General features: G+C 44.3%; 1 protein-coding gene across 3 annotated transcripts in view; it reads right to left on the reverse strand.

Moving 5' to 3' along the window:
- col7a1l (collagen type VII alpha 1-like) overlaps positions 1-17,460 on the reverse strand; it is a 68,693-nt gene extending 51,233 nt beyond the window's left edge. For all 3 annotated transcript variants that reach the window (XR_003777868.2, XM_034290125.1, XM_034290124.1), the window contains exons 1-10: positions 17,364-17,460; positions 12,208-12,376; positions 7,801-7,981; positions 7,278-7,437; positions 5,779-5,872; positions 4,270-4,443; positions 3,802-3,965; positions 1,279-1,408; positions 946-1,062; positions 287-442 (exon numbers count right to left, since the gene is read on the reverse strand). Coding sequence is in view for 2 of the 3 variants with exons in the window: in XM_034290125.1 (XP_034146016.1) it covers positions 287-442; positions 946-1,062; positions 1,279-1,408; positions 3,802-3,965; positions 4,270-4,443; positions 5,779-5,872; positions 7,278-7,437; positions 7,801-7,981; positions 12,208-12,283 (1,252 nt within the window). In the remaining variant the exon portion in view is untranslated. The remainder of the gene's footprint in view (positions 1-286; positions 443-945; positions 1,063-1,278; positions 1,409-3,801; positions 3,966-4,269; positions 4,444-5,778; positions 5,873-7,277; positions 7,438-7,800; positions 7,982-12,207; positions 12,377-17,363) is intronic.
- Positions 17,461-24,244: the final 6,784 nt, after the last annotated feature.

A 24,244-nucleotide genomic window follows, 5' to 3' on the forward strand; every position in this document is an offset into this window, starting at 1 on the left:
AAACTGCATCAAAATTGTCAAAATGATGGGAGCAGTGACACTGCCACTTAGTGGACAGTCATAGAATAAATACTTTTTACTCAGAAAAACAACTAATACAGTCACAAATTATTTTCGTCAAAAAACATCTTATTATATAGCCTGAAAATTGCTAAATAAGTGAAAGATCTTATTTAGCAATTTTAAGCTGCCATTAATGCAGCAGGAATTGCGTAAAGAAATGCACACTGAGCTGGCATTTTCATGCTCTATGTGAGTGTGTGGACATCCCAGAAATGTCCCATACATGTTTTTCCGACGACAGAGACAGGTTCGCTGGGGCCTTGTGGGTAGACAGCATAGATACTGATGGTGTACTTCTTATCCTCCTCCAAGCTGTCAATTACATGGGAGGAGACGTCCCCACCCAGCAGCTGCTCATAGGTCAGTCCAGGTCTATTGGCTGCAGAGAGGTTAGGACAAAATGGAGGTTGAGACATTCTTAATTAGAGGACGCATGTGGTTAGAACAAAATGGAGATTGAGACACTCTCATCAAGGGTGATTCACTTTTTTATTATGCCTACCTTAAATGTATACATCAACTGTGCTTAGCTCTCCTGTTGCACAGTATAGAGGCTTTTGTGTATCACACAGCAAATCCACAAAAATTACAACGTTCCAGATACTATACTGAGATTAATTTGTGAAATTAACCACTATTTATTAGAGAACTGCAGACATCGCGTCTTGATGTCTTTTAAACACAACACAGTTTAAAGAATTAGGCTGTGGTTGACTCAAGCTGACCATTTGCAAGAGCAACACAAACCTCCCCAAAATGAAAAACTCTAACCATCCGACACTACAGATCGGATGTGTCAAACGTATTTGAAACAGTCTCAGAGACCAAACGAGGATGGCCCTGAGTGTTTGGCGTAATGTCCCAAAACAGGCGTCCACTCACGTCTGGGGATGAAGATCTTGTATCCCTCGAGCTTCCCTAAAGGAGAAGTCCACGCCATCCTCAGAGAGAAGAGGCCCTCATCAATCACACGGAAGTTGGCGACTGGTGGCACAGGGGCTGACACGGAGGAAGCAAAACAGTTAGTCAAACACCCGCGTACATGGGCACGTCGTCGTTGTCGGGGGTAAAGGTCAGACACACGCATGTACAGAGGGTGTACTCTACGCGCGGGTCAAATGCCACTGCATGCGCTGACCCGCGTTACCCTCACAATACGTTCGCCGACACGTGAACGTGTGCGGGAGGCTGGTTGTGTCTAACTGCGTTACCCACTTGTTTGTGCGAGCGCGGTGGCAGAGCCTCCAACGAGGTTTGGGTAGACGGCGTGGACAGTCAGTGAGTACTCTGTCTTAGGGGTCAGCTCTGTTACAACACATGTCCTCGCCTCAGCCTTCAGATCAACCTGATAGCATCACCAAGACGGGGACAGGGAGGGGAAACGGGAGACAGAGAGAGAACAGTTTTCAGCTAAGAAGGTTTGCGTGTGTGTGTGTGAAGGGCCAGTTCCTCCTTATCCACAGTATGCATTGATTCCTTTGTTGGTGTCTCGGAGATGTTGTGTTGTTCTTTCCAACCCCATTCTGTCGCATCCGTGATCAGAGGTGCTGCTTCCTTTATCTTGTGGTTCGGCATCTGATTGGAAGGTACAGTAACTTCATAGTAACACTACTGGTCAACAACTTTTTTTTAGTTGTCGTTTTGATATGAAACACCCATTATATCTACAGCTGTATCATCAAAGCACATAGCTCCTAACAAATTCAGGAGAGATAGATATTGTCTTTCCCCTTAAGACATCTGGAACATTCCGTTTTATTTCCACACTGCTCATCTAACCAGGAAATACAGGTGGGTCAACCTGTATAAGGACACACTCACTCATCTAACTGCCTCAGTCAGTTCTGCAGGTGCTCAAATCGCCAGAGGGAGTTGCTAGAGCGCGATGAGACTAGGAAGGCCCAGCTCCTATGGGGTTTATCAGGCACTTGTCAACTAGCAGCACTAGCCAGGTTTCAAACCTAGACCCCTGGTGGTCAGCTAGGAGCTATGAAAGAACGTTGTAGACCGCAATGCAAGTTGGGAGGCCCTATAAAAGGATCTCAAAAACGGTTCTGTGGTGAGATTTACACTCATAACGCCCCAAAATACGATTTTGTCAGTGTTGGGACTATCTTGGAATTTAAGGTGTTTTTCTGTGACTGCATGAAGTCGTAATTCATTTCAAAATTTGAGGTACATCTTTTTGCCGAAATTTTTTCAGGCCATCATTCACTGAACTTGCCCGCATATTTAGATAATTTCATTAACATATTATTACAAATAGACTTTTGTTAGTGCATTTGCATAGTTTTAAACAATGCACATATGAAGTGATAACAAGAATTCTAGTTTCATAACCCGCTGAGTAATTGCACATGTATTATTTTTTTTTTACATTTTCCTACACAAGTACATCTGATTAAATTTATCAAGGACTTGACCAGAAGTGGAATAGTGGAATCAGACAGAAAAATAAACAATATGTGAAATGGCAGGGGGTTTCTGCCGGGATTTACAGGGTTAAAAAACACATTTGAAAGGGTACTGTGGACAAAAACAATCTCTTTCTATCAGTCAGCCCACACAGGTCTATTGGACCCACTCCTCTGAGGCCTCACCACCCACTGAAGAAAGTACCTAGAGCCAGAACATTAGTGGCCAGCTAGATGGTCCAGCAGAAATACATCTGGGGGAAGGCCGAAGTCTCCAGAGTTCTTCTAGGGCCAGAGTCAGAGCAGGAACACACACACACACACACATACAGTGGGAAAATCCATAACACCTGAGACACAAACACACACACACACCCACCTAACCTAACCTAACATGTAGAAGACTAACAATATGTAACAATATCATCAAAAGACTAAATCAGAATGGACACAAAGCCTCTAGTGATGGAAAATAATATCAGCCGTTTTAGCTTGGATAACCAGGTCGTTGCCAGTGCTTTCTGCTATGACAACATATTGCCTAAAACAATTTATTTAAAGAATGCCTAGATTTGTTAGCAAGCCGGACCCTTTTAGAGAAACTACTGGTTCAAATCAACTGTCAATTGGCCAGCATTCCATTCAAACAACGCAGGCAATCTACAGCCACACACCGGCTGAAATCAACTGACAGCAGGACTTAGACATTACACACCTCAAGGTCGTGTTACAATAGCTCTCTGATATTCTCACTCCATACTAGCTGCCCATAGATGCCCACCTGCATGGCCGAACAGACGCAATCGAGGACATATCAACACGCACCAATGCAGTAATGCAGTAATGTCATAATATTCCATACACTTCAATTATGCAGATATCCTATACCTCATACAGGTGTATGTAAATGAATGAACAACGTTTATGAATGATGACTGAACACACACACACACACACGCACACACAGTTTGCATAGTTTGCCCACAGGCCTATCTGGATGTTTCATGCTGGGTTCTCTGTCTGTTCTGTCTGTCTCTGGAGCCAGCACCATCTGGTCCTGGGCCCAATATCCTGTCACCATTCCCCTCCCCGGCCCACGGCCACCTAACCCACCGTCCTCACCCTGCTGGGGTCACATGCCTCAGCTCCAGACCCTCGTAGCACCACTTCAGCTTACTTCAGTTTTAAAAAATAGCCAGGCAATGCAGAGTTCAATGGCAGACTGAATCGAAAACTGAACTGTCTTGAACGACGCCTCCCAGGGGTTTCGGTGTGTGTCCCGATGGTTTGGGCCGCCCACAACAACCCCTTGTTCCCCCCTCACCTGGGTCTGCAAGCTGGTGAGCGGATGTCCCTTGGGGCTGAGGGGAGTGACCAGGAGGCGGTAGCCAGTGACGTCCCCTGTTGCCTGGCTCCACGTCAGCCTGAGACTGCTGTAGGCCAGCTCACTCACCTGGAGGTCCCGGGGGCCCACCACAGGCACCTCCACTGGGAGGGGAACGGGATGCGGAGGGCGAAGGAGAAAAAAATCATTCATTTAATATAGGAGTTGAAAAAAATAAAATAGGTAAAAGTTACATTTATATTTGACTATATTCGTTATATTACTGTATAGGATTGTGCCCCAATAGACAGGTGCCTTTAGAAACGCAGACATGGTCTTCAAGAAAGAGAAAGTGACTACAGCCAGGATGATTGGGAGAATCGCGTTAGGTGGCACTTGGAGTCAAACATCCCTTCAAGGTAAGATCTGGGGCTACGGTGTGTAATATGGACAAATCCCATCTCTTACCGTTGGGGAAGTATTTGACAGGCCGTGGGGGTTCCGATGCTGTGAAACAGATCCTCCGGGACAGTTTGGGCAGGAGGGCGCCCAGGAGGGAGAAGTCGGAGCCTAGAAGCATGTGTTCCTCAGGGGGCTCAGTCACGATCCTCCTGAGCTCTGATTCGTCAGCTCCTCTCACCCCTGGAAGAACCACAGAATTAGACAACATAGAATGGACATTGTAAAATCCAAATAATGGTCTGAGCAGAACATTTGACCAGAAAACGAAGACTTGTTTGATCGAAACCCTCAGCCGCGGTGAAATGTCGGGCTGTTCTGCCCATGAGCAAGGCAGTTATTCCTTGTTTACAGCTCGTTGCTTTAAAAGAAAGTGCACTCCCAGTCACTGTACCAGGTAAAATAAAAAACAGCTTATACACTGAAGTCATTTAGCAGACACTATTATTCAGTGTCTTCCATTTGTCATGGCAATGAGTTGAACAGAACAGAACATTTAGTTCCAGTGTCAGACAACGTTCTGGTAACTGATGGAGATATTAGAGAGTGTCAAAGGTTCTGAATCATGGAGCTCTCTCGCGCACGCACACACACACACACACACACGACCCTTATCCTCACACACACACACACAGATCCTAAGGCAATGACTAATCACTACTCCTACTCTAGTGGTGTAGTGGACTATGTAGTGACCGTGTTAGCTTCAGTCTGTTCTGTGTGTCGGACAGAGACGGGCTAGCTGATCAGACCGATGCCCTCTTCAATGGGGATGATGAATGGTAGGACGTGGCCATCGTGTCAGAGGAGGGGGGGGGCACAGAAAAGGCCGATGAAAAATCACTGTAATTAGCTCACCACTGGCTAATGAGCTGTAATTATTTTCCTGCTCTGGGCTGAGGAGAGGAAGCATGTGAGAGCAGAGACGCACTGTACACACGTTAATACCCACACACACATTTATGGTTATGTGATGTGTGCAGACACACAGAGCAAAAATAAATATATATTTAAATAGACTTTCAATTACCGACATTGGAAATATTAACTACATCTTATTATTTTAATGTCAGCATTATTGTATTTTAATGGCAAAGTATATAAAAAATTATGTAAATGAGGCAGTACATGAAAAGTACACAAAAAGTATCACAACAAGATAACTTTAAATATATTTCATGAATCCAATTGCTAGTAACATACTAATACAGTTCCCATAATTAAAAAAAAGAAAAGTAATCTTTAATTTACAGCATTTTAGGTACATATAAAGTATTTGCACTTGGACAAGATTGGCACCATAGCTGATACACACATTACCTACAATCATTGATGGATGTAAAAGGACACACACACACACACAGACACACACACACACACACACACACCTAAAATGACATTCCATGAATACCACATGGATGTTTCAGCTCAGAAACTGCATAAAGCGAAGGCAGATAAAATGACCAATATGTTTCAGTGATGTGAACAGACTGTACCATCCCTAAGTAAAGGACTCACCCACTGCATAGACAGAGATTCCACCGTCTGCCACAGCCTTCGCCGGCCCATCCACCCGATCATCTGAACGGCCGTTTGTGATCAGAACCACAATCTGCAGACAACATAGAAAACCCAGTTCAAATATTTCTATGTTACAATTTTGCCAAATATATAGCGCTGCAATCTGCATTCCTGGATTGTGTCTTCTCTAAAGCGGTATACAAACACGCTGAGCTTGACACATGAAATCCATCCTGAAAGGATAAAACAAAACAAAAAACATTTTCAGAGGTGAAACACATCAGCTTAGAACCAGCCATAATAGACATGGCCACATTTGGAATCCAAAATGGAGGACCATGAGAGAGAAGAACAAGGCCCGTCCTTAGAGACCCTTGGCATGTTTGAACTCATAATTGCATGCATAATGCAGGAACACAGGCTACGACTTAAAACGCAGCAGAATGATAACTCTCCGGTATATGGAGAATGAACAGCAGTTCATTGAAAGTTCAGGCTCCAATCGGTGGGGGATTTGAAGGGGTTTGAAGGGAGGCGCTGGGTGAGAACACATCAGCATGCACCTGGGGTGACCACGAGGGGTGTGCGCTCAGCCTTCACGCAGCCGAAATCCAATGTGTCCGCCTTATCCATTTCACCCTCTCGAACCACGCCAGGTGCACTTCGGAATGACTCGCAGTGCGCGGGTGCGCTTCTACGGGCGTGCTTCCGTGTGCGTGTGAGCTGCAGTGTGCGTGTGAGCTGCAGTGGAAGAGGTGAGCATGTCTGCAGAGAATCCTAATGATCCGTCAAAGTCCAGGAGGGTGCAGCGGGGACAGGCCTCAGAAACACTTCAAGGAGAAGGGCAGTTGCTGAATTCCAAATCAAGCCAAGCTCCTACTCCCTAGCCCCTGAACCTTACCTGCATTGATGAGAAAAGACTGGCTAGTCGTTAGCAATGTGGAGAAGATTCCATCCGACCCATAGGAGGCAAGGGCCAATTTACCTGAACCTGTCCAATAATTTCAGGTCATTCATTACTTTTGCTGAGTTTAGACAGTCTGGACATGTTCATTGTTCGGTGCACGTGCACTGTTATAGTAATGATACACAATGATATAGTAATGATAAAGAGATGATATAGCATTGATGAAGGAATGACATACAAATGATAAAGCAATGATAATAGAATGATCTGGTAATGAATAGGAATTATATAGCAATGAAATTGGAATTGTATAGGTGCGATATAAGAATGATAGAGATATGATACAGTTTGAGTATATGACCGATATTGCAATGACATTCAGGTATGAATGCTATAGGAATGGCATAGGACTGGTGGAACAACACTGCATAAGAATAATGACCTAGGAATAATAATACTGAACTGATTTAGGAATGATAATGTAATGATGATGATTCAGGAATGGTAATGTAATGATGATGATTCAGGAATGATAATGTAATGATAACAGGAATAAAACTGGAATTTTCTAAGACGCACAATCCTCTACCTTTGGGGTGTTGTCCCTGGCGATTGCTGTGCTGAAGACGTAATCCACCAAGAACTGGAGGGCGTCGCCTGTCCGGCTGGCCCCGCCTTCAAAGGGGAGTTCCATCACTGCGCTCAGAACCTCGTCTAGACTGCTGTAGTCTGTCAGAGCAATGCGCATCCTGGAGACACAAGAAGCCTCTGTGATTAGGACCAGAGCTTTGGTCCAGACAGACTCAGTCCAGAAACCTATGTAATTAGGTCCCTGTGAAATGGCTGTTTACAGAGGTAGCCCAATTATTATATTTTTTTGTACATTATTTTGACCAATCAGATTGGCTCTGAAAATGATAGCTCAAAATAGGGTAGTTTGTCTAAATGCAGCCTGTGCCACTCACTGAAGATACATGTAACCAGAGGCAAAGATCACAAGGTTCAAAACACCTAAACAGGACTACTTGAGGATTTAGGGTTGGCAGCTGATTTGTTAAGAAACTGAAATGACGGTTTCTTGAAGGTCTTCCTTTGTTGAGAGCCACAGTCACCTAGGTATGTCTCCGTAGACGGTGACCCCAAAGCGAACTCCCTCAGCCCCCACGACACTATCCTGGAAAGAGTTAATGATGGCAGAGATGAAGTCTTTAACCAGGGAAAAGCTGGCCTGGCCCACACTCCAAGACTCATCCACCAGGAAAACAATGTCAGCAGGCCCTGCCGTCCGACATGCTGTGGGCAGAAGAGGGGATAGAGAAGGGTTAACGACTTAAAGGGGACCAGTTATACGAAGCTAAAAACACCAAAGGGAAAGGCAAAAGTCAAACAGCCCATCCTCTGGGAGCACATCGTCATGCCAATACAGGGCATGACGTGGCCTCAGATGAACAGCCGTCTGTACTGACATCAAACACATATTGCAGATTAGTGTATCTGTGTTTGGGTGTCTGTAGGTGTGTGGGGGCGGGCGGTAATTGGACAAGAATAAATGCATATAAATAGAACAGAAAGGATGAATAATTGATTTGAATAGACCTTTGTTCCTATCTCTATTCATTTAATTATATTGGACAGATGAAAATCCAGGTAAAGCTTTTAAAAAACTGGCCCCTGGGGACAACTTCACCCTCACTTTACATTCAGTGTTTCCGCGTCGTACCACTAGGTGGCAGTGCAATCCCATCAAACATTGTCTCTGCATGTTCTGCATTGTTGTGGTCAACCTGCTGTCACAGTCAGCACACCCCAAGGCTTTTATGAATCTTTAATAGCACACAAGTGAGGCGTTGAGGCCATCAATATTCTGAGCACTCCACCGATAAAACTTTAGTACAGCAATGAGAAACACTTAGAATGACCAGACCAGCAGGACAAATTGAGACCCGGCCCATGTTTTCTCAGACACACCGGGCAGCTGCGTGGGTCTCTGCATAAACACAGACATTTGCACACGTTTGCACAGTTGTGTATTCAAATACGTGCCAGTGCACACGCATGCATGAAAACACACGAGCACGCAGTGTTTTCTCATGGGGATGGGCAAAACGCCAACACAGGGTAGACTTGTTTTACTCTCCTTGCAGGAACTTATAGCCCTCACATGTATAGTAACAGAAGGACCCACACACCATGTGAAGTCTCCCCACAAACACACACTTCCTCTCCCTGTCTTCAGCCCCCGTATTACATATGCAACACACAACATTGCAGGGGCATAGATTTAGATGCCAAGTGTGACTAGAAGATGAGGAGCAATTATTGTGCTTTATAGTGATACCTCCATCTCACCACAGTAATACCCCAGTCTCTACAGCCATAACTCAGTCTCTCTACAGTAACACCCTTGTCTCTATATAGTGATACCTCAACCTTCCATTGTAATACCTACATGCCTTTAGTTATAGCTCAGCCTCCATAGCGATGCCTCAGCCTCTAGAGCGATACCTCAGCCTCCAGAGCAATAACTCAGCCTACCCATAGCGATACCTCAACCTCTCCATAGCGATAACTCAGCCGCTCCATAGCGATACCTCAGCTTCTCCACAGCGATACCTCAGCTTCTCCATAGCGATACCTCAGCTTCTCCATAGCGATACCTCAGCCTCACCATAGCGATACCTCAGCCTCACCATAGCGATACCTCAGCCTCTCCATAGCGATAACTCAGCCGCTCCATAGCGATACCTCAGCTTCTCCACAGCGATACCTCAGCTTCTCCATAGCGATACCTCAGCTTCTCCATAGCGATACCTCAGCCTCACCATAGCGATACCTCAGCCTCACCATAGCGATACCTCAGCCTCTCCATAGCGATACCTCATCCTCTCCATAGCAATACCTCAGCCTCTCCATAGTGATACCTCAGCCTCTTCATAGTGATACCTAAATGTCTCTTTGTTATACCAAATCCTTGATTTTCTTTCCTCTTTCATCCTTGGCTGCCATCCCAGGATTCAGTGGGGTGACAGTCTGTATGCCCCAGCTCTACGCAGGCCAAACTCTGCACCTGGTCACAAACACATAGCCCTCTAGAATACTGCCCCTCTTGGTTAAGGTGATCAAAACAGGTCATTGTAATTCATCAGCTTGATCTTAAACGTCAGGTTCACGAAAGCTTTAGTTGAATTCAAACAAAGGAATGATTGCCCTAACTGTGGAGATATTCACAGATTACTACTTTAGAGGTCGACATTTTTTAGGATTATTCTCTGTTGAAAATGTGTACATTAATTGCAGAATTGATTTCTCTGATTATTTTCTGTTTAAATTTAAGCGGATGAATAACAGTCTTTTTGACCATCTTTACAGACAGTGCTGATCATTCTGGGGGGAAATGTATATGTGCCCTCCATTCCCCTGAGGTAGAATATCACAGGGACCCTTTTGGGAGACTACAACGGCAAACTGCCTTCACTGGCTCTGCCCACAATGCCATGTAATGAACTCCACGGCTGAAATGAAAACGTTCACAGGTCGCAGGAAACGACAGAGCGAGTTGGCGCCAAGCACGATTCCTGTGTCAAGCTTCGTGAAGGCAGCAAACCAACCCAGGCCACAGAAAGGTATTCCATTAGTTTCGTAGAATATTTAGTGTAAACTTTTTGCACTCCACGCAGAGATATTTAACTTTTAGAAAACCTCAGCATAGAGTCAGCAACAGACGGACAGAGCGACAAATACGGTGGCCTGTCGTTATCAGAATGAATCAAAGTAATAGGATTTTGTACTGACATACAGTAGATCAGGTCTAAGACAGGACATGTTTATTTGAATAGTTTTACACTATTTAGCTGAACTCTACAATTAATTATTTTGCTGTGCGCATCGACTTGTGTATCGTACACACACAACTAAGACAAACTTGCAGTTAGCAGGCAGGCAGACCCTTAAGGCGCAGCTTTCAATTCCACCGCGGACATTTACCGCCTGAGAGATACTTTTGCCCAGCATGTTCTCTTCCAACAAAGACAGCGTCACCCATCAGTACTACATTTGCTGTTAATTCACTAGGTTCTACCATCACGCCCAAATCCTTGCCAAAACCAAACAAACACTGGCTATTGTTTGTCCAAAAATAACTTTCCACTGTATGGTCTTTTTTGTTGTTGCTATAGCTTCAACACAGCTGCCAGCCAGCTCAGGACAAATGACAGTTAGTGTATTTTTTACATTTACACCTGCACAGCATCGACATTTAATTATGAGGGGAAACTAAACAGAGTTAGTGCCTGAGGGACCACTTAAAAATGATTGAAATGCGTCAAATCTCACATAAGACTTAAATCACGTTGGGGTATGAATTACGGCCATCTAAAAATAAAGCTGTTAGCCATCACTGTACGCTGAGAATCAAAGTGAAGTGGGCTGCGGCAACACATTCAGGATGTAACGTGACTGAGCCTGGAACCCAGGTCACTAGCACCTCGGACCCCAGGCTAATTGTGCCCCAGCCTTACAGGTGGGAGATGATGTCAGAAATGATAAATGATACCAAAAGTCAGATCATCCTTTCCCCATCTTTCTATTGCTTTCTCAGGTTTCAGAATGTTTGGTGAGGAGATCGCCAGCAGTTGAGCCAGAACAGGCTATTGACAAGGTTGTTGGCAGTGGTAATATGTTGCCTCTCCGCCAATCAGATTACAAACTAAAAGTATCACCCAATTCTGATCAGCATGGAATGTGCATTTTAGACGGATTGAGCCATCATCTCTTCCAGCCTAATGATTTAGAATTTCATAGGGTGTTACTACTTCTGTCTGCATGGCACAAACACACGCACAGAGGTTAGTATTGGACACGCATGCTACCACAGATTTTCTTTGGTAACGCAACAAGCTCAACACACAAACTGGTAGGAAGGGGGACATCTGTCCCAGACCAACGCAGCACTAAAAAACGCCCACATGTCCGGGGCACGTTCCCGCCAGGTGGAAGTATGCAGACAGAGAGCCAGACGGTTTCCCTCCTCCACCTTCAGTCAGAAGGGTTCTGAACATCTGGGAGACTCCTGGGATCCACTGCTGTCTGACAGACAGGAACATTTACAACTTGGGTCTAGACTTGGGGTTCTAATACATCTGTTTTTATGTGTTCTGGAGTTTATTTTGTACGACTTTTTAAAAAAAAGTAGGATAGAGAAGTTTAGAGATGGGGTAAGGAGAGAGGGGCGAGGATGGAGGGAGACAGAGATGGGAAAGGAGAAAGAGAGATTAAAAGGGGAACGGGTATGGGGGTGGAGAGAGATAAAGGCAGATATGATGGTTGAAACAGAATAAGCAAAAGCGAGAGAGCAACTGAGGGAACAAGAGAGACGGAGGGCATGAGACACAGACAAAGAATGAGAGAGTGATTTCAGTCTAGAGAACAGGAAGGAAAATTGGATCCATTAAATCCATTCACATCCGAATCACTCAGCAGAAGCTTTTACCCAGAGCGACGTACAGTTGGACTTACAGTACCTTCAGGCTGTGCAGTGACCACCTGGTGAGACAGAGACATGGACACCAGAAAGATCCAGAAGCAGGAGTGGCCCATAATCTGTCCTTCTCTTCTCTCTTCCTGATTCCCTTTTCAACAGATCTCCAACTGCTCCACTCTTCAATCAAAGCAACACCTCTTTTCTTGTTTCTGAAAGCAGCACAGCGAAACATGACCAAGGGTTATTCAGACTAGCATCAGTTACAAACAGTTCTGTATGAACCCCATGCATTAATAAAACCCACAGCACCCTCATGTCAGTATAATGTACACAGTGTTGTTGATGCCCCTGGAAACCCAGGCTTGACCTCCGAACCTTTATCCCTCTCATCAGTCTCTTAACCCACATTTCTAACCTAACCTGTCTATGCCGAAATGCTATATAGTTCGTTACTACAAGTATACACGATGTCCAAGAAGTTAAATCGATAACACTACGGGCTCCCATCAGGAGTTGGGACTTATGCAGCTGAACCCTGCAATCACACTGTCGGTTAGCGCATTTGGATCTTCATCAGTGACTGCTCGTCTTCCTGGGGCGCGACGCAACCAAAAAGACATTACAGGCAAACTAAACTAAATCAAGTGTTGGAGGTACCGCAGCTCCCAACAAAGCACCACACAGAGACACTTAGTTAATTGATCTGATCAGTGATTGACTAAATGAAACACACCTGGCCTTCCAGGTTGGTTAAATCAAAAAAACAAAGTGCCTGTGGCACTCCAGGACCAGGGCTGCTTAATCCTGCTGGAGCCATAATGAATGTTCATTTCTGAAGACGCAGCATGATCAAGTCTTAACAGCATGGTTCCTATTTGTGCACATGTCCATGAATATTTCCCCGTCAACAACACATTTCAATGCCATGGTTGTTACAGTGGAGAATGTTGACAGCTCCGGGCTAAATGAAAAACAATATTAATATACTAAAGAACTGGAAAGGTACCCTCGAAGTCTTGGGGGACAACCTAGCTTGCTAATGACCCCCAGACTAGAATAGCAGGGGTAACAGGTAGCCTGACCAGAACTACAGCATCTGATCAGTAACCCCACATTTTGCATTTTCGAGTCAACACAATCTGTAAAGGTGAACAAATTCACAGCAGATCTGATTAACCCTTGAGCAAGGCTAAGACCCCATAGCTAACAGTTTCCTGGGTGCGTGCGTGTGTGTGTGTGTGCATGCACAGACAAAATGTGCATCCAATATCAACCTATTACTGAGTATTACAGTATATAAAGGTATATGGGCTCTGAATGAGGATGAATATTATTGTCTATAAAGTTAAATGTGCTCTGAATGAGGATGAATATTATTGTCTATGAAGGTAAATGTGCTCTGAATGAGGATGACACATTTACACATACACACCCACACCTACACCCACCCACACACACACACACACACACACAGCATTCCAGGCCATGGAGACCAAAGGAGTGAACCCTCAAGGCAAGAGGTTTTAGCTCGACATTTCAGGCCAAAAGTAATTCTCAAACTGCTTTACTGGCGTGACATAAAAAGTGCTTTTGAAAAGCAACGCTTAAGATGCAATGAAAAGGTCAACAGAAGAAGGTGAGAATGTGCAGTAGCAGTGTTAGGTATGGGTGATTAGTAGGTTTTATATTCTCTCTGTCGGTTTACCTCTCCCCAGGTGTAGTGTGGGTGTGACGCCTCTCTTTGTTTAACTGCCACACACTAATAAAGACAAACTCCAACTCCACCTACCTCCATCACCCCTCAACCCTCCAGTCCCATCCCTCATCCCTCATCCCTCATCAACCCTCCACCCAACATCCACTCCACCTTCAACACATAGTCATCCAATCACCTCTCAAAACCATAAATCAACATCAGATCAGCTGCAGATCAACATGATATCCTAACATTGATCCCTCTTGTCGTATTCACAGCAGCAAAGCCCTGGTAATAACCGGCAGGATACACAATAGTTTGAGAGACACTTTGAGTTTAAAGCCACTCAGATGGAAGTGAGAATGCATCTATGGGGTTACACTGAATAGCCAAAAGCTACAAAACACCTCTTCATTGACATACCAAGAAGAGTCCTGCCCCTGCTTGTATTCGGCTCTATGAGCATGGGTACTTCACTAGACAGTGTAGAAGCTCACCTGACATCGGCCTGTCATAGTCACAAGCCACGGTAGGGTTAGTGTGCGTGCACGTGCGTGCGTGCGGAGGGGGGGGGGTCTGATGGAATGTGGTTTACAGGATATGGCTTGGTGAACTGGCTTGATGACTAACTCTGTCCCTAGACCTGAACACTTCACCACCTAGCTAATCTAAAGTTGTCAAGGTTCGGCAGACCAGCACAGTTTTTTAGAGCACAGGGGACCTGCTGGAGGAAAGAATTGAGATGAACGGAGTGAATTATGTCAATAAAAATGAATTAAGTGGTGAGTTTATAACATTATTGTACCTGACAGACACCTTTTTTAACAGCTACTACTACTGTCACTACTACAGTACCACCACCTACTACTACTACAACAACTACTCAACTAGTAATAACTACCACCACCACTAACAACTACGACTGCCAGTAGAAATCAATTGCCCCACAACAAACATGTATATCAAACATTAATTTGCTATCATACTCAAAAGTCTCAATAGAACATGCTTTTCTGGGGGTTGGTTTTACTAAATGTTCAGAGAAGCTTGTTTTGTACGAGTCATCTACTGAAACCAGCGGATCTCAAAACAGAGTTATGTTCTAATCATAGGTTGCTGTGGTAACAACCAGGTATGCCAGTCTCTACTTCCCCAGACTGGAAATACATCAGGAATTCTACACAAAATCATTTTCCTTGAGGTCAGAAAGGTAATAAAAAATGTCCCCTTTCAGGAGTCAGGCCCACAATGTTAGTCAGTTGGACTAGCAACTAATTTCAACTTCACTTGTGAAACTAGAATAGACCTAATATTTGAGGTAAGCTGAGAAAATGACAAGTAAATAACAAAATAATATGGTCCTGACAAACATTCCTGGCTAATTCAAGCTCATTTTAAATACATCAAAGCACTTGAATGCCCTTCACTGCAAATATGTTACTGCAAAAAGCAAGGGCTGTAAACTTCTATTAACTTTTGATCTTAGGCCTTTTAATCAGCAATAGGCCAGGCCTCTCTCTAAAAACGCAGAGGGGACATTTCTGTAGAGTCTACACCCACAAACAGGTCAGCAGCACTCAGCAACCTTTGACAACATCCCTGCAACACTCCCACAATGCAATCAGCTGGGCCCAGCCTGGCAGTCTCACCTCCGTAGTGGAGAGGATATTGTGTCTGTCTGACCCTGTTGGTGTATTACAGCTCAGAGAGGATTAAAGACAGCGGATCCAAACCTTTAACTCTCTGCCACGCAATCTCTCCGCCCATCTCGTCGAATTGATCTCCCTCTCCTGCTTTCTTTCTTTCATTCCCTCTCTTTCTCTTTCCACACCCCTCCACCCCTCTCTCTTTCTAGCTCCCTCTCACTCCAGCCCCCCTCCCCCTTTCCATCACTCTCTCGCTTTCTTCCCCTCTCTCTGTCGATTTGGTACTTCATGCACTACAAGTCCAACCACATGTCAGCTATTTCTACATAATGTCTTTTCTACTTCACAGAGGATTATCCCTGTAGGTGTGAAATTGGGAGCAGTGAAAAGGCACACACACACACACACAGTGGGTGTATACGTGTGTGTGTGTGTGTGTGTACAGACAAATAGTGAAAACACGCCTTTACGCATGCACACACACAAACTGCCCCAAGGTATAGCACCCTGTGTGATTCCCATATTTCATTAGGATATGTAGTATCATGTGCATATGCAATAACCATGCACAGGAATGCAGATGCCACGCGCATGAGCAAACATACACACACACACATGCACAACACAGTTTTTTCAAAGAGTAATGTGGTACTATGGTATTACATTTTATCAAATCACTGTCATCCTCTCACAAACAACAGTGATCTTCATGTCCAACTGGTGTGTCTATCACAGGTACCGGGACATAGCAGTGTCTGTGTGGATACGGCATCAGCTGCACAGAGCAGGTCATTTGCTTTAAGGATGTGACCTCACTGTCTCGTTGAGTTTATCTGTGGTTTCCATAGCTGGGATGACGAATTCCCATTCAGAAAATATCCAGGCACTTTCACAGACAAAAAGTTCAGATGAGTTCAGATACACTTTTGAAAGTCAAACGGATAGTTTAGCCAATTGGAAAAAAGCATCACTCAGAGACAGACACCAACTAGAAAAGGGTAGCACGAGCAAAGACCAATCAGAAAAGAGTAGCATGAGCACAGACCAATAAGAAAGGAGAAGCACAAGCAGAGCCCAAACAGAAAAGACCAGGATTAGCATGCATCAATTAGAAAAGAGCAACACTAGCACAGACCAACTAGAAAAAAGCAGCATGAGCACAGACCAAAACCAATAAGTTCTCATTTGGTATCTGTTCCATACTGGTCAGTTTGGCTGTACCATAATGCACATTACACTTCTCTAACAATGTTTAAAAGCATGATTAATGTTGCACATAGGGACCCTAAAAACTCTAAATGCATTCCTGAACTTAAAGTGTGGGGAGAGGCTCTTCAAACACATTTAATAATATTTAGAGCCCCTCTGCATACTCTTTGAGTTGCCTTAGACTCCGCTTGTTTGGCTTCAGTGACCTCCCTCAACCACTCACAGCTTTGAAAACGACATTGAGCGAAACGACGCGTTCAGAAAATAATAGTTTCCAAATGTGTTCCACAATTGCCTCAGAGATGAGAAGGAGAGGAGGTTAGAGAGAGAAAGGTACTATTACAATAGTTATCTCCAGTATAAAGGCATTGGCCCCAGTCCAGAGTGGTGCTGGAGCTTGGCTCGGCTGTGTCTCTGGGCAGAATATATCATACAGCAGCTTTCTATAAACGTCTTTAGCTGGGTGTTAACTTTAGGTAAAGTGCTCATTTCCCAAATGACACCATTTTCTAAATACAGTTTATTGTACTACTGTTTTAGTAAAAAGTAGTGCATAATCCTGGGAAGAGAGTGCTAAGTGAGAGACAGTGAAAATAACAGGTCCACTCACTGAGCCCCTAAAAGCCTTACAAACTTCTCACTTACCTCTACAGGGACTGCCAACATCCTATCTGGCAACTTTTTTCAGGTAACTGGAGCTTCTGCAGTTATTTCCAGGTGGCCAGGTTGTGAGAGAGCAAAATCCCTGTGAAGAGGTTCAGAAGTGCCCACAGGTGATAGGACTGAATCCAGGATTGAATGGTATTGTAATCCGTAACAGGTAAATTGTGTTTGTTAGTGAGTGGATAGGGAGTGAATGAATGAGACACACGCTTCGCCCCAGAGCTCCTGTACTGTAATGTTAAAGTTAGAGTAGGGGTGTGTGGAGCTGCCGCAACCTGTTGGCTCCAACTCCCAGAGAAAGAGGGGGGGTGATGTAGAGAGAGAGAGAACACAATGTGTAGGGAGTTGACTAAAAAGAAAGAGGGGCTTAGATTGGGGGGGGGGGGCTAACGTGACTTAGTCCTCCTCAAGATTTCTCTGCTCCCATCACTTTGAGCACTCCAAAACAGGACACCAAGGAATCAGGGTTAGTCTGAATTCTCCACACTTTCACACAGACTTGACAGCTGTGCTGCACCTAAGGGCAAAATCTTCATTTTGTGTGTGTGTGTGTGTGTGTCTTTTTCCCTTTTACTCATGCATTATATCCACTAAGATTCTGAGTAGGGATTGGGCATAAGAAAACCACCCATTAATCAAATTTAGTGAGTTGGCCAAGATTGGACACACAGTTAAAACTCTGAGGGATGCTGCACTTGACAAGCCGACGTAGATCAATGAGGTCACCCTTAATGGTTGGCCACAGGAATGTTGCGATTTTATAGAGGCTCGCCAGCTGTCAGTCATGACTCAGCAGATTCGGATCCCACCCCCTGACGGAACGTTCACATCCCAAGAAGCACTCCACTTGCTGTGAGGCAGTCAATCCTTTAGGATCTGGGGGCCTATTTCAAAGGTTGCTAGTGGAGCTGGATCTCAACACAAATTGCTTCAATGTCCCTTTGAACGATTCCTGCAATAGGCCTACACTATGCTAAAACCAAAAATAAAAAGTGTTACCTCAATTTTCGCCCCTGTCCCCTCCCAGTTTTATGATGTCCAATATGCAATTATTGCCATTCCTCCTTGCTGCAAATCCACAGGACCTCATCATGTCTTTCAGATTCTAACCAAACTGCTCGCTCAGCTGGAAAATATTGGCCAGTACTTACAGTACACATGGCTGGAGGAGAGCAAATTCTCTGGCCAGCAACCATGATCACGTAGAGCCTTGACATAGCGCTAGAGATGGCAGGGTAACCTAGTGGTTAGAGCATTTGACCAGTTTGCTAGATTGAATCCCCAAACCAGTAAGGTGAGGTAAAATCATCCTGTCCCTGAGCAAGGCAGTTAACCTCAATTTCTCTCAGGTCATCGGTGCTGAAAATGAGATTGCGATCTCAGGCATAAATACCTGGGAAAAATACATGGAAAAGGAAAAGATAAAGGAATCTCTAGAGCGTGACGAGGCAGCCCTGTCCAATGTCCCGCCCACTCAACCTCGGACGATTTGCAACCCTCCGCGGAACCCTGGGCCGTTGTTGGAATGCTAGGGCCAGGATTCAGCCACTTTGGCCACAATAACGCCAGCGCTCGGCTGAGGTAAAAGCTTCTCGGTGGTGGGCGACAGGAGGGAACAACGGGGGTCCCATTAGAACCAACCCTGCACCTTCTATCACCTGGCCCTAAAGTAGTCTGTTGATTATACAGCATCTAACATTCAAATAGATGAGACTGGCACCCAGGCTAGGCTTAAGAGTGCCTGACTGACCACCCCTGGTGTCCTGGTGCTGACCCCCTGGACACAAGAGGAGGTCAGCACTAGCTACGGGGTGCGGTGAGGCTCATAAATCAAGTTCTAAGGGCAGTTGGGGGAGTGCATGTCGGCGTGTTATCAAGGTGTGCGCGTGCCCGTGCGTGCTAGTTAGCTCCAGGCAAGCAGCCTTACACCAAAGGGGAAGCACAAGCATGACAACAATAGAAAGATAAGAATTTTAAAATACCCCCAATACGAATGCAACTTGTGAAGTAAAACACTCTGAAGTAGGCCTATAATACCATCATATCGGTAACTAAACTGAAACAACTGGCAACAACGGCCGTCTTCGGCCATCTGTTTCCATCAAACAGCCGGAGCAACCTTCCTGAAGTTTAAGCCAAGCAACAGGAACATATATCACATTAAAACCCTATAATGTCTTCTAATGCACACCTTTTTTGAGGCGTATTTATGCGTTGAACGCAGTTATAGCGTTAGCCAATGGTTGGTGGAAGACTCAAATGGCACCTTATTCCCAACATGTCCTGACGCAAAGTAGTGCACTATGAAGGACATAAGGTGCCATTTGGGACACACGGCGTGTGAAATTTAAATAAAACGTGGTATACTGCTACTGGGGGTATTCAGTTGGGAAGTATTAAGCAGGCATGTCTCTCTAAACCAAAAGCTAATTGTACTCCTCAATGTGAAGAAAATCCCCCCAAGTCATCAGTTGTGTTGCAATAGTGAGTTTAAATACATTCCCACAGTAGGTTACAGAGGAAAACAGCCATGTGTAGAGGGACTGGGAATAGTAGAAGAAATGAGAGGCAGAGGGGACAAAAGAGGGGTCAATTACCAAAGCTATTGGGAGGTATGTGTATGTTTGTCTGCAGGGGGTTGAAGGGGAGGGCCTGTAATCCATCCGGAATGTCATGGGCTCGACAACTGTTCTGCAGTAAATACACCAGCAGCCTCATGGGTATCTGCTCCTTCGGTACCATGGCTTGTTTTTACAGGCAATCTGGCCCGATACTCTGACGCTATCTCTTTGCATGTTCACGCACGCACGCACGCACCAGACACTTTGCCTCTCTCCCTCTTTGTGACCCTAAGCCAATTCAGAGCCTGAATAGAAGGTATATATTAATATTGAGCTTAGAACACCCCAACTTTGCCGTATGGGTTTTTTCAGCCACACAAAGCCTCTAATTGTATGAAATATAGATTTCATGTAATTGTGAAATCTTAATTTTTTCCCTCCGCCTTTTCTGTGCCTGGCTGCTCCCATCAGAGCGGTTATGAATCAAACATTACTTTCGCCTGCAGTTCTACAGAACAGACTTTAATTGTACAATTTCTCATACAGCACTTTAATTATGTAAAGTTGAAGTTTCTGCCTGAAACTTAGAGTGGGTCATTTTTCTACAAGCTGTTACGTTTAATTTAAAGTTTAATTGGGGATGGGCCGTAATATACAGTGGGTATATTTGATACATTGCCGATTTTGCAGGTTTTCCCACTTACAAAGCATGTAGAAGTCTGTAATTTTCATCATATGTACTTTCAACTGTGAGTGACGAAATCTAAAACAAAAAAGCAGAAAATCACATTGTATGATTTTTAAGTAATTAATTTGCATTTTATTGCATGACATACATTTTTGATACATCAGAAAAGCAGAACTTAATATTTGGAACAGAAACCTTTGTTTGCAATTACAGAGATCATATGTTTTCTGTAGTTCTTGACCAGGTAAAGATTTTGGCCCACTCCTCCATACAGACCTATTGGGTTCAGGTTTGGAGACTGGCTAGGCCACTCCAGGACCTTGAGATGCTTCTTACGGAGCCACTCCTTAGTTGTCCTGGCTGTGTGTTTCGGGTCGTTGTCATGCTGGAAGACCCAGCCACGACCCATCTTCAATGCTCTTACTGAGGGAAGGAGTTTGTTGGCCAAGATCTCGCGATACATGGCCCCATCCATCCTCCCCTCAATATGGTGCAGTCATCCTGTCCCCTTTGCAGAAAAGCATCCCCAAAGAATGTTTCCACCTCCATGCTTCACGGTTGGAATGGTCTTCTTGGGGTTGTGCTCATCCTTCTTCTTCCTCCAAACACGGCGAGTGGAGTTTAGACCAAAAAGCTCTATTTTTGTCTCATCAGACCACATGACCTTCTCCCATTCCTCCTCTGGATCATCCAGATGGTCATTGGAAAACTTCAGACGGGCCTGGACATGCGCTGGCTTGAGCAGGGGGACCTTGCGTGCCCTGCAGGATTTTAATCCATGACGGCGTAGTGTGTTACTAATGGTTTTCTTTGAGACTGTGGTCCCAGGTCTCTTCAGGTCATTGACCAGGTCCTGCTGTGTAGTTCTGGGCTGATCCCTCACCTTCCTCATGATCATTGATGCCCCACGAGGTGAGATCTTGCATGGAGCCACAGACAGAGGGAGATTGACCGTCATCTTGACCTGTAGCCCATCCCAGCTTTGTGCAGGTCTACAATTCTATCCCTGATGTCCTTACACAGCTCTCTGGTCTTGGCCATTGTGGAGAGGTTAGAGTCTGTTTGATTAAGTGTGTGGACAGGTGTCTTTTATACAGGTAACGAGTTCAAACAGGTGCAGTTAATACAGGTAATGAGTGGAGAACAGGAGGGCATCTTAAAGAATAACTAACAGGTCTGTGAGAGCCGGAATTCTTACAGGTTGGTAGGTGATAAAAATACTTATGTAATGCCATAAAATGCAAAATAATTATGAAAAAATCATACAATGTGATTTTCTTTATTTTGGTTTTAGATTCTGTCTCTCACAGTTGAAGTGTACCTATGATAAACATTACAGACCTCTACATGCTTTGTAAGTAGGAAAACCTGCAAAATCGGCAGTGTATCAAATACTTGTTCTCCCCACTGTAGATAAGATGTTCTCAAAGAGGAGATAGAGGTGGGACCATATGTTCTGTACTGAAATGTTTGTCAACTTCGACACTCCGATTATGAACAAGAATTCCTCATTATAAATCTATGCTAATGTACTTATAGTATTTAAGATATATCTATCTTTGTGGTAGAGTAGATCATCGTTTATAAATTAGATTTTTCAACGCATTCTCTTGTTTGTTTTTAACATATCTGGACACATGGATATTTGAGCTAAATTCCAATCACAATCATTGACAAAGGTACCTCAATTTAGCAATAAAAAAAATGTCATTTCATAGTGTAGAACTATTTTATACATTCCTACTTATGCCATTATATAAATTTGCTGAAATAAGAATCAGGTGCACCAAAACTTGTGCAAATGTTGAGAAAGATTAACTAGGGTTGGTTCAAGACTTTAATAAAGATTAGAAACTTTGGTCAGGTTTGGTCTTAATCATATGGGTGTGTGTTGGATAAGTTTACCTCACACAACTTTCCCTTGGAAAATGGCACCCTTTGACGGTCTCATCCAAACCATATCTTCTAAATCAATGCACCCCTAACAGGAAAATCTGCAATCATACCTTCAATATGGAGAAATGAGCTGTCCGGGTAACTAAAGAAAGTAATTCACTGCAGGCAAGAGTATTTGTTTGTACAAGCAAAACTCAAGTGTGAAACAGAGATACAAGGAAATGTTTGCCAGGGACAATCCCACACACAGACCAAAACACCAGAAGAATTGGTCTTCCAAATTACTCTGGGCTATGAGTAATAAATGTGCAGGTCAAAACATCTAACTACAAATACATTTCTGCTATTCTCCACTTTAGTAAGAGTCACAACAGCTGCAGTAAAAACCAAGAAAATTGTGACAAAGCCCTCCTGTGAAGAAACAGGATCTATAAATGTAATTCCAGCAGCGTAAGCCACTTCTGCTGATTTCTGCCAAATCCAAACTGTCCCAGTACATTTCATGACACTTCAGACCCAGTACCAGAGTGATGCCGGTCTGAAGGGCTGATAAGTGGGAGTCTGACCAGATGTTTCCATGCAAATCAAGAACGACAACGGATGCCTTTATTGACCAACAGATTACTTTATTGACCAATCAGCGTTGAACAGTCCAGTGAAGCACCAGAGTTGCAGCAGGTCAAGTGTTTTTGCACACTATTCTAAATGGAGCAAAACCCTCTACGGCAAATGGGTTGCTAATAGAGAGATGTACGCATCCCCCGAATTTCCTGTCTGTAAGTCCAGTTGGGTGAGGGGCGAGACTTTTCAAAACTAGCATTTTGAGTTCAACATTCAGGAAATAAATGTCGTTTTGCAAATGCCTGATCTTGATGACGACAAATTATTTTACCAACTTCCATAAAAATCGCGTCAACCATGTCAGAAACATTGCATGTGACATTCATATGGACACAGACATCTGCAATCTCTGCTCCGATTTAATTTTGGGGGACAACTGGTCAGGTAAAACCAGCACTAGTGGACTTATGATTAGGTAGAAAAGGCCGGATCATGAAGAGGCATCATGAAAGGGAACAAGTGAAATATTAATAGAAGTGTTTTTCTTTATGCTCAATGCCCGCCTCCCCAAGGAACCAAGCAAAACTTTTCATTCTCTCTTGCTTCAACACAGATTGATTTAGAGGCTATGCAGTCTCCTGTGGGAGACATTATATTTCTTATTTTATTAGAGTAAGGGGATCCAGAAAAGATAATCGTCTTTTCAAGTAGGTGACACCCACACCCTTTTTCTGGAACAAACCTTTGGAGCTACAAACGAATCTCAGCGAATGCTCAGGAACCCAGATCTATAGTTTTACAACGCACACAAGCTTCAGGGTCCACCTACAGGTAAGATAATTACCGTTTCTATAACAACAGTAAAAGTGCACACAAGCAACCAATCAGGCCATAAGGAAACTGGTCCCAATCACCTGCAACACACCACTGAATGGGGGACCAGAGGCTACTACCCACTAGTCTTTATATCAGCGGGGGGGACACTGCTGTGCATAGGGTGTATTGGACGGGGACATTACAAGGCTGAACACTACCCCCCCCCCTGCCCACACTCCGTTTCCTGGCTACCTCTCTAATCTGGCCCTCATACCAACATCCCCAGCACCCAACTGGCCCATCAATCCCCTCTCCTTGGCCCTGTAACTGTTCAGGTGACA

This window comes from Esox lucius, chromosome 23 (assembly GCF_011004845.1).
Source record: "Esox lucius isolate fEsoLuc1 chromosome 23, fEsoLuc1.pri, whole genome shotgun sequence".
Classification (NCBI taxonomy): Eukaryota; Metazoa; Chordata; class Actinopteri; order Esociformes; family Esocidae; genus Esox; species Esox lucius.